We start from the raw sequence: 15,061 nt of genomic DNA, 5'->3' as shown, positions 1-15,061 counted from the left end.
GTATATATCTATTGTACACAGTTTCTAGTTTATCATCAGAATTGTAGCCTTATTTTTATAGTCTGAAATACTTTTGCATCATAAAAATTATTAACTTAAACATGCTGAATAGTTAAGCAACTTGTTGAAACCAATTTACAGTAGCTGAAGATAAGTATTATTTGTGTTTTTGTTAGTGTTTCAGAATTCCCATGTGGTGTCCCTGGCTGTGATGCAAAGTTTGAGTCTCTTCTACAATTTGATGTGCATTACAGCACAGCTCATCGGTATATATGTGTGGTATGTAGGAAGACGTTGCCATCACCACACCTACTCGATCTTCATGTATCAGAAAGTCATGATTCCTTTTTCAGTGCTCAAGCGGAGAGGAAACCAATGGTAAGTTTCTCATTATAATAAATATGTAATCATTTTTAACTGATCGGACTACAGGTTCTTGTTGAAACAAGCCATTTTTTCTAGTGTTACTGCTTTGAATATGTTATTCATATGTTTTGATGTATTATGAAATAAACAGCCTACAACCAACAAAGAAAGTAACGGGTAATTATAAGCACATCAAACTCTTACAATATACTTCAGTAAAAATAAATGATGATGTAATAAATTACAGCTTAAATACAGTGTTTCTCACTACCCAATATTGACAGGAGGCTACTTACACTGGGTGGGGAAGGGGCGGGGAGGGGGGGGGGGGGAGGAGACGTACCAACATTAAAAAAAGTTGTTGGGCACATTTCTACATCTGAAAGTTGATATCTGTTACAGTTTCGCGCAGTTCGCAATATGAGTGATGCTGGTAGTACCACTATGAGGATGCAAATAAGGATTGCTTTCAATGCACACTGTGACGGTTGTGAGAATTAATTACCTTTGAGATGGAACGTGGTGAGTTGTCAGTCAAGAATGCCTTTAAGGTGACAAGGACGCCATTAACAGCACCTCACTGAGTTTGAACGAGGTTGAGTAATAGGCCTGCAAGAACATGGATGTTCCTTCTGCAATATTGCAGAAAGACTTTGCAGGAACATAGAGCTCTGGATGGCCGCATGACGCCACCAAGAGAGAAGACCACCGAGTTGGGCGTATGGCTGTGACACATCATACTGCATCTGCAGTATCAGCAGTCTGAGCAGCAGTTGGCACCACAGTGATGCAACAAACTGTTACAGATCAGAATATTGAATCAAAACATCTTTCAGCCATCTAAATTTTCAAATACACTCCTGGAAATTGAAATAAGAACACCGTGAATTCATTGTCCCAGGAAGGGGAAACTTTATTGACACATTCCTGGGGTCAGATACATCACATGATCACACTGACAGAACCACAGGCACATAGACACAGGCAACAGAGCATGCACAATGTCGGCACTAGTACAGTGTATATCCACCTTTCGCAGCAATGCAGGCTGCTATTCTCCCATGGAGACGATCGTAGAGATGCTGGATGTAGTCCTGTGGAACGGCTTGCCATGCCATTTCCACCTGGCGCCTCAGTTGGACCAGCGTTCGTGCTGGACGTGCAGACCGCGTGAGACGACGCTTCATCCAGTCCCAAACATGCTCAATGGGGGACAGATCCGGAGATCTTGCTGGCCAGGGTAGTTGACTTACACCTTCTAGAGCACGTTGGGTGGCACGGGATACATGCGGACGTGCATTGTCCTGTTGGAACAGCAAGTTCCCTTGCCGGTCTAGGAATGGTAGAACGATGGGTTCGATGACGGTTTGGATGTACCGTGCACTATTCAGTGTCCCCTCGACGATCACCAGTGGTGTACGGCCAGTGTAGGAGATCGCTCCCCACACCATGATGCCGGGTGTTGGCCCTGTGTGCCTCGGTCGTATGCAGTCCTGATTGTGGCGCTCACCTGCACGGCGCCAAACACGCATACGACCATCATTGGCACCAAGGCAGAAGCGACTCTCATCGCTGAAGACGACACGTCTCCATTCGTCCCTCCATTCACGCCTGTCGCGACACCACTGGAGGCGGGCTGCACGATGTTGGGGCGTGAGCGGAAGACGGCCTAACGGTGTGCGGGACCGTAGCCCAGCTTCATGGAGACGGTTGCGAATGGTCCTCGCCGATACCCCAGGAGCAACAGTGTCCCTAATTTGCTGGGAAGTGGCGGTGCGGTGCCCTACGGCACTGCGTAGGATCCTACGGTCTTGGCGTGCATCCGTGCGTCGCTGTGGTCCGGTCCCAGGTCGACGGGCACGTGCACCTTCCGCTGACCACTGGCGACAACATCGATGTACTGTGGAGAACTCACGCCCCACGTGTTGAGCAATTCGGCGGTACGTCCACCCGGCCTCCCGCATGCCCACTATACGCCCTCGCTCAAAGTCCGTCAACTGCACATACGGTTCACGTTCTCGCTGTCGCGGCATGCTACCAGTGTTAAAGACTGCGATGGAGCTCCGTATGCCACGGCAAATTGGCTGACACTGACGGCGGCGGTGCACAAATGCTGCGCAGCTAACGCCATTCGACGGCCAACACCGCGGTTCCTGGTGTGTCCGCTGTGCTGTGCGTGTGATCATTGCTTGTACAGCCCTCTCGCAGTGTCCGGAGCAAGTATGGTGGGTCTGACACACCGGTGTCAATGTGTTCTTTTTTCCATTTCCAGGAGTGTAGTTATTTTATTGAGGAACCAGTTTTGGCAATATATTAATCCATCTTCAAGCCCCCTGATTGACGTGAGGGAAGATTTCTACCTGTGCTCCAGCCAAAATAGGTGCCAGAATTCAATGACTGATATCCATAGATTTTGGCACAGTTATCACTTCACTTATCACTTGCTGACTGTTAGACAAAAATTACAAATTGGTTCCAAGGACAACTCTGAGCCAGATGCCCCTGTACCAAGCAATGACCCCAATCCACTGCCATCTGTGACTTCAGTACTGTCAAGTGATAGTTCATTGGAGGGAAGAGTGAAGGTTTGTTGTGTTTTTGGTTGAAAGCTGGTTTTGCATCAGTTCCAGTGATGGTTGTGTGTTGGTTAGAAGAATGCCAATTGAGAGCCAAGAACCAAACTGTCTGTGTGCTAGACACACTGGACCTGCTCCTGGAGCAACGGTCCAGGATGCAATTTTGTGTGACAGCAGGAGCACTCTCGTGGCTATCCCATGCAGCCTGATTGCAAATTTTGTACATCATTTTGGCGAATCAACCTGCTGTGCTGTCAGTCATGAACAGCATTCTGGGGGTGTTTTCCAATATGATAACACTCACCCACATACCACTGTTGCAACCCTTCTTGCTCCACAGTGCATGCTCAATCAACAGATCTGTCCTATGTCCAGCACATATGGGGCATAATTGGATGACAACTCCAGTGTCGTCCACAAATAGCATTAACAATTCCTGTATTGACTGACTAAGTGCAACTAGCATGGAATTCCATCCCACAAACTGACATCCAGCACTTATGCAATATAATGCATGCATGTCTGCATGCAACATTCTGGCAGTTACACCGATTACTAATGTATCAGCATTTCACACTTGCAGTGGCTGATCTCACACATACATTAACCTGTGATCTTGCAAAGTTAGTGACTTAAATATGTTGCCTAGACAAATGTATTTCTCTAATTTCATTACTCTACATTAATTATTTTTTTGGTGTTGCAGTTTTTTTGTGTCAATGTATTTACTGTGAAACAGAGTATCCAGGTCAGGTCAATAATTTTCGCAGTTAATTTTCACAGTATTTAAGGTTAGGGTATTTGATACAAATCATAACTGTACAGTATGGAGTTGGATGGAGAGATCAACTAGATTTTTCCATATGTGGAAAGGGTACTCCCGGATGCCATGAAGAGCACAGGGTGCAGCCAACTGCAGGTGGTCACTCACGTCGGTACCAATGATGTGTGTCGCTTTGGATCAGAAGAGATTCTCTCTGGTTTCGAGTTGCTAACATAAGTGGTAAAGGCTGTCAGTCTTGCTTGCAAGATGAAAGCAGAGCTGACCATTTGCAGCAGAGTCGACAGGACCAATTGCGGACCTCTGGTACAGAGCCAAGTGGAGGGTCTGAATCAGAGGCTCAAACGGTTCTGCGACCGTGTAGGCTGCAGATTCCTCGACTTGAGCCAAAGGGTGGTTGTGTTTCGGGTTCCGCTGAATAGGTCAGGTTTCCACTATACGCAGGAGGCAGCTACACGGGTAGCAGGGGCTGTGTGGTGTGGACTAGGCGGTTTTTTAGGTTAGAGGGTCTCGGGAAAACATAAGAAGGGCTTCAGTCACAAAGGGTGCTGGTTGAACACAGGAAGAACGTAGATAGAGGAACCATTGGTGTAACAGTTGTAAACTGTCGTAGCTGTGTTGGGAAAGTACCAGAGCTCCAAGCGCTAATAGAAAGCACTGATGCTCAAATCATTATAGGCACTGAAAGCTGGATAAAGCCGGATATGAGCTCAGCCGCAATTTTTGCGAAGAACCTAACGATGTTCCGAAAAGATAGGCTAAACACGGTTGGCGGTGCTGTTTTTGTTGCTGTTAGAAGTAGTTTAACTTGTCGCGAAATTGAAGTAGACACTTCCTGTGAGTTAGTATGGGCAGAGGTCATTGTTGGCAACCGGAATACAATAATCCAGAATGAGATTTTCACTCTGCAGCGGAGTGTGCGCTGATATGAAACTTCCTGGCAGATTAAAACTGTGTGCCCGACCGAGACTCGAACTCAGGACCTTTGCCTTTCGCGGGCAAGTGCTCTACCAACTGAGCTACCGAAGCACGACTCATGCCCGGTACTCACAGCTTTACTTCTGCCAGTACCTCGTCTCCTACCTTCCAAACTTTACAGAAGCTCTCCTGCGAACCTTGCAGAACTAGCACTCCTGAAAGAAAGGATATGGCGGAGACATGGCTTAGCCACAGCCTAGGGGATGTTTCCAGAATGAGATTTTCACTCTGCAGCAGAGTGTGCGCTGATATGAAACGTCCTGGCAGATTAAAACTGTGTGCCCGACCGAGACTCGAGTCTCGGTCGGGCACACAGTTTTAATCTGCCAGGAAGTTTCGGAATAAAATAATAATTGGATCCTTTTACCGACCTCCCAGTTCAGATGATGCAGTTGCTGAAAGGTTCAAAGAAAACTTGAGTTTGATTTCAAACACGTACCCAACTCGAACTATAGTAGTTGGTGGTGACTTTAATTTACCCTCGATATGTTGGCGAATAGACGTGTTTAATTCCAGAGGTATGCATAAAATATCGTCCAAAATTGTGCTAAATGCATTCTCTGAAAATTATTTTGAGCAGTTATTTCATGAGCCCACGCGAATAGTAAACCATTGTGAAAATACACTTGACCTCTTAGCAACAAATAATCCTGAGTTAATAACCAGAATCAAAACTGATATAGGGATTAGTGAACACAGGGTTGTCGTGGTGGCCGTGCGGTTAAAGGCGCTGCAGTCTGGAACCGCAAGACCGCTACGGTCGCAGGTTCGAATCCTGCCTCGGGCATGGATGTTTGTAATGTCCTTAGGTTAGTTAGGTTTAACTAGTTCTAAGTTCTAGGGGACTAATGACCTCAGCAGTTGAGTCCCATAGTGCTCAGAGCCATTTGAACCATTTTGTTGTCGTAGCGAGACTGAATATTGTAATACCCAAATCCTCAAAAAATAAGTGAAAAAAATAGCTATTCAAAAAAGCAGATAAAAATTCACTTGACGCCTTCCTGAGAGGAAATCTCCACTCATTCCAAATTAATAATATAAGTGTAGCCCAGATGTGGCTTAAATTCAAAGAAATAGTGTCGGCAGCAATTGAGAAGTTTATACCAAATAAACTAACAAACGACAGAGCTGATCCTCCTTGGTAAACTCAACGGGTCAGAGCACTGTTGCAGAAACAACGAAACAAACATGCCAAATTTAAACAGACACAAAATCCCCAAGATTGGCAGTCCTTTACAGAAGCTCATAGTGTGGAGTTCAATGTGAGACACCTACAACAGTTTCCACAAAGAAACTTTGTCTCGAAACCTGGCAGAAAATCCAAAGAGATTCTGGTCGTATGTGAAGTATGTTAACGGCAAGAAACAATCAATGCCTTCTCTGTGCAATAACAATGGAGATACTGTCGAAGACAGTGCTGCCAAAGCAGATTTACTAAACACTGCCTTCCGAAATGCCTTCACAAAAGAAGACTAAGGAAATATTCCAGAATTCGAATCGAGAACAGCTGCCAACATGAGTAACGTAGAAGTAAATATCCTCAGAGTAGTGAAGCAACTCAAATCACTTAATAAAAGCAAGTCTTCTGGTCCAGACTGTATTCCAATTAGGTTCCTTTCAGAGTATGCTGATGCATTAGCTCCGTACTTAACAATCATATACAACCGTTCGCTCAGAGAAAGATCTGCGTCCAAAGACTGGAAAGTTGCACAGATCACACCAATATTCAAGAAAGATAGTAGGAGTAATCCACTAAATGACATGCCCATATTGTTAACGTTGATATGCAGCAGGATTTTAGAACATATATTGTGTTCGAACATTATGAATTACTCGAACGAAACGGTCTATTGACACACAATCAACATGGGTTTAGAAAACATCATTCCTGTGAAACACAACTAGCTATTTATTCACATGCAGTACTCAGTGCTATTGACAAGGGATTTCAGATCGATTCCGTATTCCTAGATTTCCGGAAGGCTTTTGACGCTGTACCACACAAGCGGCTCAGAGTAAAATTGCACGCTTATGGAATATCATCTCAGTTATGTGACTGGATTTGCGATTTCCTGTCAGAGAGGTCACAGTTTGTAGTGATTGACGGGAAGTCATAGAGTAAAACAGAAATGATTTCAGGCATTCCCCAAGGTAGTGTTACAGGCCCTTTGCTGTTCCTTATCTATATAAACGATTTGGGAGACAATCTGAGCAGCCGTCTTTGGTTGTTTACAGATGACGCTGTCGTTTATTGACTAATAAAGTCATCAGAAGATCAAAACAAACTGCAAAACGATTTTAAAAAATATCTGAATGGTGCGAAAAGTGGCATTTAACCCTAAATAACGAAAAGTGTGAGGTCATCCACATGAGTACTAAAAGGAACTCGTTAAACTTCTGTTACACAATAAATCAGTCTAATCTAAAAGCCTTAAATTCAACTAAATACCTAGGTATTACAATTACGAACAACTTAAATTGGAAAGAACACAGAAAATGTTGTGGGGAAGGCTAACCAAAGGCTGCGTTTTATTGGCAGGACACTTAGAAAATGTAACAGACCTACTAAGGAGAGTGCCTTCACTATGCTTGTCCGTCCTCTTTTAGAATACTGCTGTGCGGTGTGGGATCCTTACCACACCACTTATTGCCGGAACCGCCCATTTCTGAGCCAAAAATATCCTTTTAGAATGGGAAGAGTTACCCAAAATATAATACCATATGACATAAGCGAATGAAAATAATCAAAGTAGACTAATTTTTGTGTCGAACCATCACTTACTTCAGATACTGTTTGAATAGTAAAAATGGCAGCATTATGTCTTTGAACAAGATTCTGAACATGGGCTTTCCACGACAGTTTTCTATCTAACTGAACACTTAGAAATTTGAACTGTTGAGTTTCACTAATCATATGCCCACTCTGTGAAATTCAAACATAGGGTTTTGTTGAATGGTGTGTTAGGAACTGTAAAAACTGAGTCTTACTGTGATTTAGTGTTTGTTTATTTTCTACAATTTTTATTTTCACAAGTCCGTCTTGATCACACAGATTTATTTACACTTTATGACCAGTTTCGGCTTATCGCCATCTTCAGATTGTTAAAAATATTCTGATATAAATCATTGTCAAGTTAAACATGAGTGCACATGTTTAACTCAACAATGATGTATATCAGAATATTTTAATGATCTGAAGATGGCATTAAGCTGAAACTGGTCATAAAGTGTAAAGAAGTCTATGTGGTCAAGACGGACTTGTGAAAACAAAAGTGCTAAAAATAAAATGATCACAGACTCATATATAGACTTTATGTCTTCAATTGATAAATATTTTCTACAAGCCATGAACTTATGTCACGAACTGCACTATTTGAAACATCCTTTACTAACAAGCTGGTGTCATCAGCAAACAGAAATATTTCAGAGTTACCCCTAATACTGGAGGGCACCTCGTATAAATAAGGAACAGGAGTGGCCCTAACACTGATGCCTGGAACTCCCCCCATTTGACCATCCCCCACTCAGACCCCACATCACAGCCACTCTCAACACAGTGAATAATGACTTTTTGCTGTCTGTTGTTAAAGTAAGAGGTGAACCAACTGTGAGCTACTCCCCGTATTCTGTAATGGTCCAACTTCTGGAGCAATATTTTGTGATCAACACAATCAATTGCCTTTGTTAAATCAAAAAATATGCCTAGTGTTCGAAACCTTTTGTTTAACCCATCCAGTACCTAACAGACAAAAGAGAATACGGTATAGCATTCTCAGTTTTTAAACAACGCCTAAAGCTGAACTGTACATTTGATAGCAAATTATGTGATATAAAATGATCAATTACCCTTACATACACAGCCTTTGCAATAACTTTAACAAACACTGATGGCATAGAAATAGGTCTAAAATTGTCTACATTACCCTTTTCTCCCTTTTTATAAAGCAGCTATACTACTGAGTACTTTAATCATTCAGGAAAAATTATAAATATGGCTAAGTACAGGGCTAACATGTGCAGCAAAGTACTTTAATATTCTGCTAGGCACTCCATCATATCCATGGGAGTCCTCAGTCTTCAATGATTTAATTATTGACTCAATCTCCCCCTTCTCTATCACAGAGGAGTATTTCAGACATCAATCTCGGAAAGGCATTGGCCAAGAGAGTTCTATGATTCCCTATAGAAACTAAATTTTTATTTAATTCACCAGCAATGGTCAGAAAATGATTGTTAAATACTGTACATATATCTGATTTATCAGTAACAGAAATACTTTTACTACTGACTGACTTTATATCATCGACCTTGTGCTACTGACCACACACTTTCTTCTCAACTGACCATATGGTTTTAATTTTATCCTGTAAATTAGCTGTTCTATTTATGCTCCACATACTCTTTGCCTTCCTAATAACATTTTTAAGCACCTTACTATACTGTTTGTAATGGGCAACTGTAGCTTGATTGTGACTACTTCTAACATTTTGATATCATTCCTGCTTTGTTCTACATGATATCCTTATCCCATTAGTCAGCCACCCAGGCTGCCTTTTACAGCTAGTACCCTGTTTAGAATGTTAAAATGGAAAGCAACTCTCAAAGAGCATGAGAAGTCTGTTAAGGAAAGCATTATATTTGTCATCTATGTTATCAGCACTACAAATATCCTGCTACTCTTGTTCCTTGACAAATTTTAAAAATCTCCCTATTCCCACATAGTTTGTAATTATATGTGACATTTGTTTGAGTACAAAAGCCCTTTAGTGTTAAAATCTGTGCATCATGGCCTGAAAGGCCATTTAGACTTTTACTAACAGAATGCCCATGTAGTAATGAAGAATGAATTATCTATGGCTGTGCTACTGTTCCCCTGCACCCTAGTTGGAAGAATCACTGTCTGCATCAGATCATATGAACTTAGGAGATCTACCAGCATCTTTTTTTCTTGCACAATGATATACAAAATTAATACTGAAGTCATCATGTATAACTGATTTCTGGTACTTTCTACATATTGAATCAAGAACCCTCTCTAGCTTGAGCAGAAATGCTCTGAATTCATAGTAGTAGTTGTTGTTGTTGTTGTTGTTGTTGTTGTTGTTGTTGTTGTCTTCAGTCCTGAGACTGGTTTGATGCGGCTCTCCATGCTACTGTATCCTGTGCAAGATTCTTCATCTCCCAGTACTTACTGCAACCTACATCCTTCTGAATCTGCTTAATGTATTCATCTCTTGGTCTCCCTATGCAATTTTTACCCTCCACACTGCCCTCCAATGCTAAATTTGTGATCCCTTGATTCAGAGTTAGGGGACCTATAAACAACAAAAATTTTAAGTTTATTTTCATTAAATTGAACTGCCCCTGCGCAAGATTTAAATATCTGGCCTCGCAAAGAACTCCTTGTAAAACAGCCAGCTAATCTGTATCTTGGTAAAGGAAGCCTCTGAATTGTCAAATTATTTAAGTGGTGCTCTGATATACCAATAATGTCAGAATCAACATCTATCAGCAGTTCACTAACTCTATCTCTAAAGTAGGTATACCTATCAGCTGATTTCAATCTAAAAAACCTGCAGCTCTAACACCATCTACTACAGGAATTTTTTCATGAATGATCCCACCACCCCACACTACACTCTCACCTGTGTAAGCTTTGCCAGCTTCCCTTTCCCATACCTATTGAGGTGCTGGCCATGCCTAGTGAAACCAGATCTGCTGATAGACTCAGCTGGCACCACTGCAATGTGGCCCATGTCCTATGCCATCAGTGCCTTCTCCAGCCCCATGTTGACACACCTAACAGCCGCATTAAGATGAGGCTGATCATGACGCTGAAACAGCTGCACGAAATGCGCGTTAGTGCCACTAGTTTGAGTAGCTATCTTTACCATGTCACCCACCCACTATGAATATCTGATCCTCCTTTGTAAAATTTCTACATAACTCCCCTATGCTGTCAGTCACCTGAGCCAACTCTGCACTACACATCACAATGCTGGTGACCTGGTACTCACTCCCTGCCAGTGCTGGACCACACCACTACTGTGTGAACTACCCAGCAGCAGAACCTTCTTCTTTCTGTTAGGCTTTGCAACTGACTTAGGTCTCATAACTGCTAAGGACTGCTGCAGGTTTCCTACACCTACACCTACAGCTACAAGAGGCTCCTCTCCACTCAACTCTTGACAGTTGGTCAAATCTATTGTGTATATGTAAAGTGCAGCTGTCTGCATACCACCACCACCACCACCACCACCTCCTCCTCCTCCTCCTCCTCCTCCTCCTCCTCCTCCTCCTCCTCGTAGCTGCCTTCTTGTCAACTGCGAGTTCCCATTCTCCAGCACCCTTCACCCTCCTCAACCTATCTAGCTCCTTCTTAGCATACTGTAACTGCACCTGAAGGGCACAGATCTTACCCTCTTGCTCCTCTGTCAACGTATTTCTGCTACAGATTCTGTATTCCCAGGAGAGGATGTCACTAGAATGCCCACTGGCTTCCCCACTGCATTCCCCCCAATGAAAATACTTTGAATAAATCCTACACCGTAACCCACTACTCACAAACCTACGGCAGAGCCCACACTTCTCACTCATGGTAAAATTTTACTGTTACTGAAAAAAATTAAACGTCTACATTACCTAAGTTCAGTTTCACCAGTAAACTATTTATAGGACTAACAATAGCGGTCTCTAAATTCTCTCTCTACTAAGAAAGCAACAACTTTCATTAAACTACTAAACCACAACTAATACCAGTACCAACAAAACTTCACAAAATGTACTAGCGAAAACCAAAAACTCGAGCAGCTACTGGAATGCTCAACAAACTTAAAACAGTGAATGAAAATTTGGCCGAAATATTTCACTAGAAACAATAAGAAACATGAGATGAAAAGTAAAGCACGAATTTTCTAAATGACATCAACACACATAAAACTCTATAAAACACAGCAAGAAAATGTTTCCAAAAGTTTATTAAATCGTTATTTCACCACGAACAGCGCGAAACACCATTGAGAACTATTAAATTTAATAACTGTATATTAGTGCGCAAACAACTTGGTCAGTACTTAGCTTCATAACAGCTAAAGCTGCAACTGCATGCCGCAAAATGTAAACACACGACTGAGGCGTGAGACTTGGATGAATGACGTAAGCACGTTCACAAATAACAAACCACTTGAGTCAATAGCACAGAAAGAAAGACTGAGATTGATGAAAATCCACTGATAAGTTACTTTTACAGCAAATATTAACACAAATAAACTTTAAAATAAGTAACTGAAGACTAAAACTTTATAAAATATTGACAAGAAATTTCAACAGCAGTCCAGCACTCACGACATCACACCAAAGATGTCACATCCTTATGATCACTTTCCCATTGGTTACACTGGACACGTCATGGACCTGTTTGTGTAACGTAACATGCAATGTGTTAGCTCACAATGCAGTGAGATGTGCTACACCTGGATTGAATGGACATGGTGGATTAACGATCATTGGTGTGGTACACCAGCTAGCCAAATTCTGGTTTTTAGGCTATTTTTCCCTGCTTATTTAGACAAATTCTGGGAGTGCCTCCAGTCTACATCTAAGAAAATATGATTAACAAATATTTAAAACATCATAACACACAAAACGAAGTTAGTGTCATTTATAGGGTAAGTGGTTGCAGACGACTTCCCTCTCTTAGGATAAATGATGACTTGGGTGGCAGGAAGGACAGCCAGTTACAAGGCAAAGCTAAATTAAAAATGTGAAATCATGAAAAAGATTCCATCCCATACAATAAGATAAAACGTTAGGAAAGAGAGAGAATGGGCATTTCATGATCAATACTTTAGAGGACCAAAGAACAGTTAACTCTGATTGGATACAACAATTTGTTTGCCATAGGACATCAATGTCTTTGTTTTCATCTTGAAAATAAATGGCAGCTATCATGCAGCAGGTCAAACTGTTCATTATTTGAAAGAGAAGAACATCAAGTTAATGTCTCGTCAACTGTATTTATCTGATTTATAATCTGTAACGACCTCTATTGGTTCTAATATGTCCAAAAATCTTTAAATTATAAAGGAAAATGTTTTGACAACTTGACAACTAATAAAGCAATTTTGTACCAAGAAATATTTTTCCGTAATTGTTTTTACAGCCACTTACAAGGCAGCTTTTATATTGACCCATTCTTGCTGAAAACTCAGAAAAATCAGCAGAGGGCCTTGCAAAACCACCAGCAATCTCATCCCCCCCTTTCTCCTCCCCCAAGGATTACACAGTTACCCACTACTCACAAATCTTCACAGCCCTGACACTTCTCACTGGTGATCATAAGTCACCAAAATCAACAAATAATAGAAATCAGATGTTTCTGTGGCTACCATTCTTCATAGAAATAAAGTGAACTGAATTCCCACTTCCTACACTGTAGAAGCTATAAAATTGAAGTACTTATCTACAGTGTTGTTAGGCAGGCACTACTGCACTTGCTTCTAAATAATGTGAGAAGAAGCCAGTTGCTGGTAGTAAGGCAGCAGTTCACTAATGATGTAATAACCATGGACAGGTTACAAACACTATTTGAATATTTCACTATCATTTACGGGTTCCTTCTTCACTCATTAGAGGGTAGTTGCAAGACCTTACAAGATATTTCTGCCTAACTGTCCACAATAAGGCAGTTATGGCAGCATACAAGTAATAAACAGGAAGTAAAAGCATAGTAATCTGTTAAATAAGACTCTTTAAAACCACAATGAAACGTCTGATGACAAAAGGCTTGATCTGCTAAACTGACTAAACTTATAGACTAAAGCTGTCAGTAGTCTGTTAACTACAGAAAACAATCAAAATAGTGCTGTATCAGACCAACGCTTTGATTTTATATACTTAAGAAATTCTTCAAGTTCAAATAAAAATCATTTGTCTGGAACTGCTTTCATGTTGTATTTAAGTCACGTTATGTGTCTGACACTTGGATTCAACTTTATCACAAGTGATACACAACAGAGTAGTTACTGCAGTGACAGTGAGTTTTCCCTGTTCTGTAGAAGGTAATGCAATATTTCCAAAGAGATGAAAAGAGGTGTATATACAGATCCCCCGTTACAGAATGTCACAACTTCTTGATTTTTGTGCTAGTGAACCCTAATTGCTGTACAAATTGTATGTATATTAGGCATTATTTTTGGATAATCCAGATTCTTTTGATAGCCAAAATTGAGTTTACTTTTTGTGTCTAAATGTTTGACGTTAGTCATGTATACTGTACACTAAATGAAATATCATGAGAAGAAAGAATAAAATCTCTTAATGATTCATGTAATTAGTGAAAATTTGTGCTACTGAGAAAAAGATCTGTATTCCATTGTAAGCAAAGTAACATTGTGGATGATGTTCAATATCAGAAAACCCATTCATATATATTATATATTTTTATTTATATTTTACATATATCTTTATTTATTTATTTCAGTTTCGCTGCTTTGTAGAACAGTGCAGCACGTTATGCAACAATCCTCAGGAGCGACGCAGTCATTGTATTTCACAGCACAATTTCCCTCATGATTTCCGGTTTGATAGTACCAAAAAACAGAAGCACACATCAGCTGCAGGAAGTCAGATGGAGACAGATATTCGTCCTACAAATAGATCACATCTAAAACCAAAGACTTTCAGTTTTGGGCGAGGAGCAAGGAATTCCAAGAACTGGTTTAACCAAGGGAGAGGTAGAATGAAAAGTACTGATATTGACACAGTGATGAAAGATCTACAGGACAGTTTACCAGATCAAACATAACCTGTGAATAAAATTTAGTTTTCCCAGTTACATGAAGAGAAGTGCAAATAATACTTCAGAGAAAAAGTATTGAACATCAGATAGGCAGTTAAAATATTGTCATAGATTTTGTGTGTGTATCCACCATTCAGTATTCAACTTTATGGTGAGCACTGACCTCTCATGACAGCTATTATTAATTTAATGATGTTATTTAGAGGAAGTACTGTTTCAATGTTGTTGTGGAGTGATTGTTTAAGAGATGATGTATTCAGATGTTACTCAGTTACCAGTATAAAAACTTTGTTAATAAAAAATATCAGCTGATATAATATCAGAATTGTGGCATTTTTCATTAGAAAATAAATAAATAAATAATAATTTTGTGCACGAACTTGATTCTGAGTACAGGATGAAAAGTTTGGCCGTTGTTCAAAATTTCAAATATATTTAGCATATGGTTTTCTTGATAACTATCTTAAATGATCAGTACTTTACATTTCGAAGCACTGGATAACACCCCCCCCCCCCTCTCTCTCTCTCTCTCATGAATCATGGACCTTGCCGTTGGTGGGG

The 15,061-nt window shown here is 40.8% G+C and overlaps 1 protein-coding gene across 2 annotated transcripts in view; it reads left to right on the top strand.

Annotated features, from left to right (window-relative positions):
- LOC126198443 (protein lethal(2)k10201) overlaps positions 1-14,793 on the top strand; it is a 91,578-nt gene extending 76,785 nt beyond the window's left edge. Inside the window, exons 3-4 of one of the 2 annotated variants that reach the window (XM_049934766.1) lie at positions 177-378; positions 14,183-14,793. In XM_049934766.1, coding sequence (XP_049790723.1) covers positions 177-378; positions 14,183-14,506 — 526 coding nt within the window. In that variant the 3' untranslated portion in view covers positions 14,507-14,793. The remainder of the gene's footprint in view (positions 1-176; positions 379-14,182) is intronic. The other variant, XM_049934767.1, reaches the window with a different exon arrangement.
- The last annotated feature ends 268 nt before the right edge of the window (positions 14,794-15,061 follow it).

The sequence above is a fragment of the Schistocerca nitens genome, chromosome 8 (assembly GCF_023898315.1).
Source record: "Schistocerca nitens isolate TAMUIC-IGC-003100 chromosome 8, iqSchNite1.1, whole genome shotgun sequence".
NCBI classification, from domain to species: Eukaryota; Metazoa; Arthropoda; class Insecta; order Orthoptera; family Acrididae; genus Schistocerca; species Schistocerca nitens.
The sequence above is the reverse complement of the archived record's forward strand: the minus strand, read 5'-3'. Positions and strand labels throughout refer to the sequence as shown.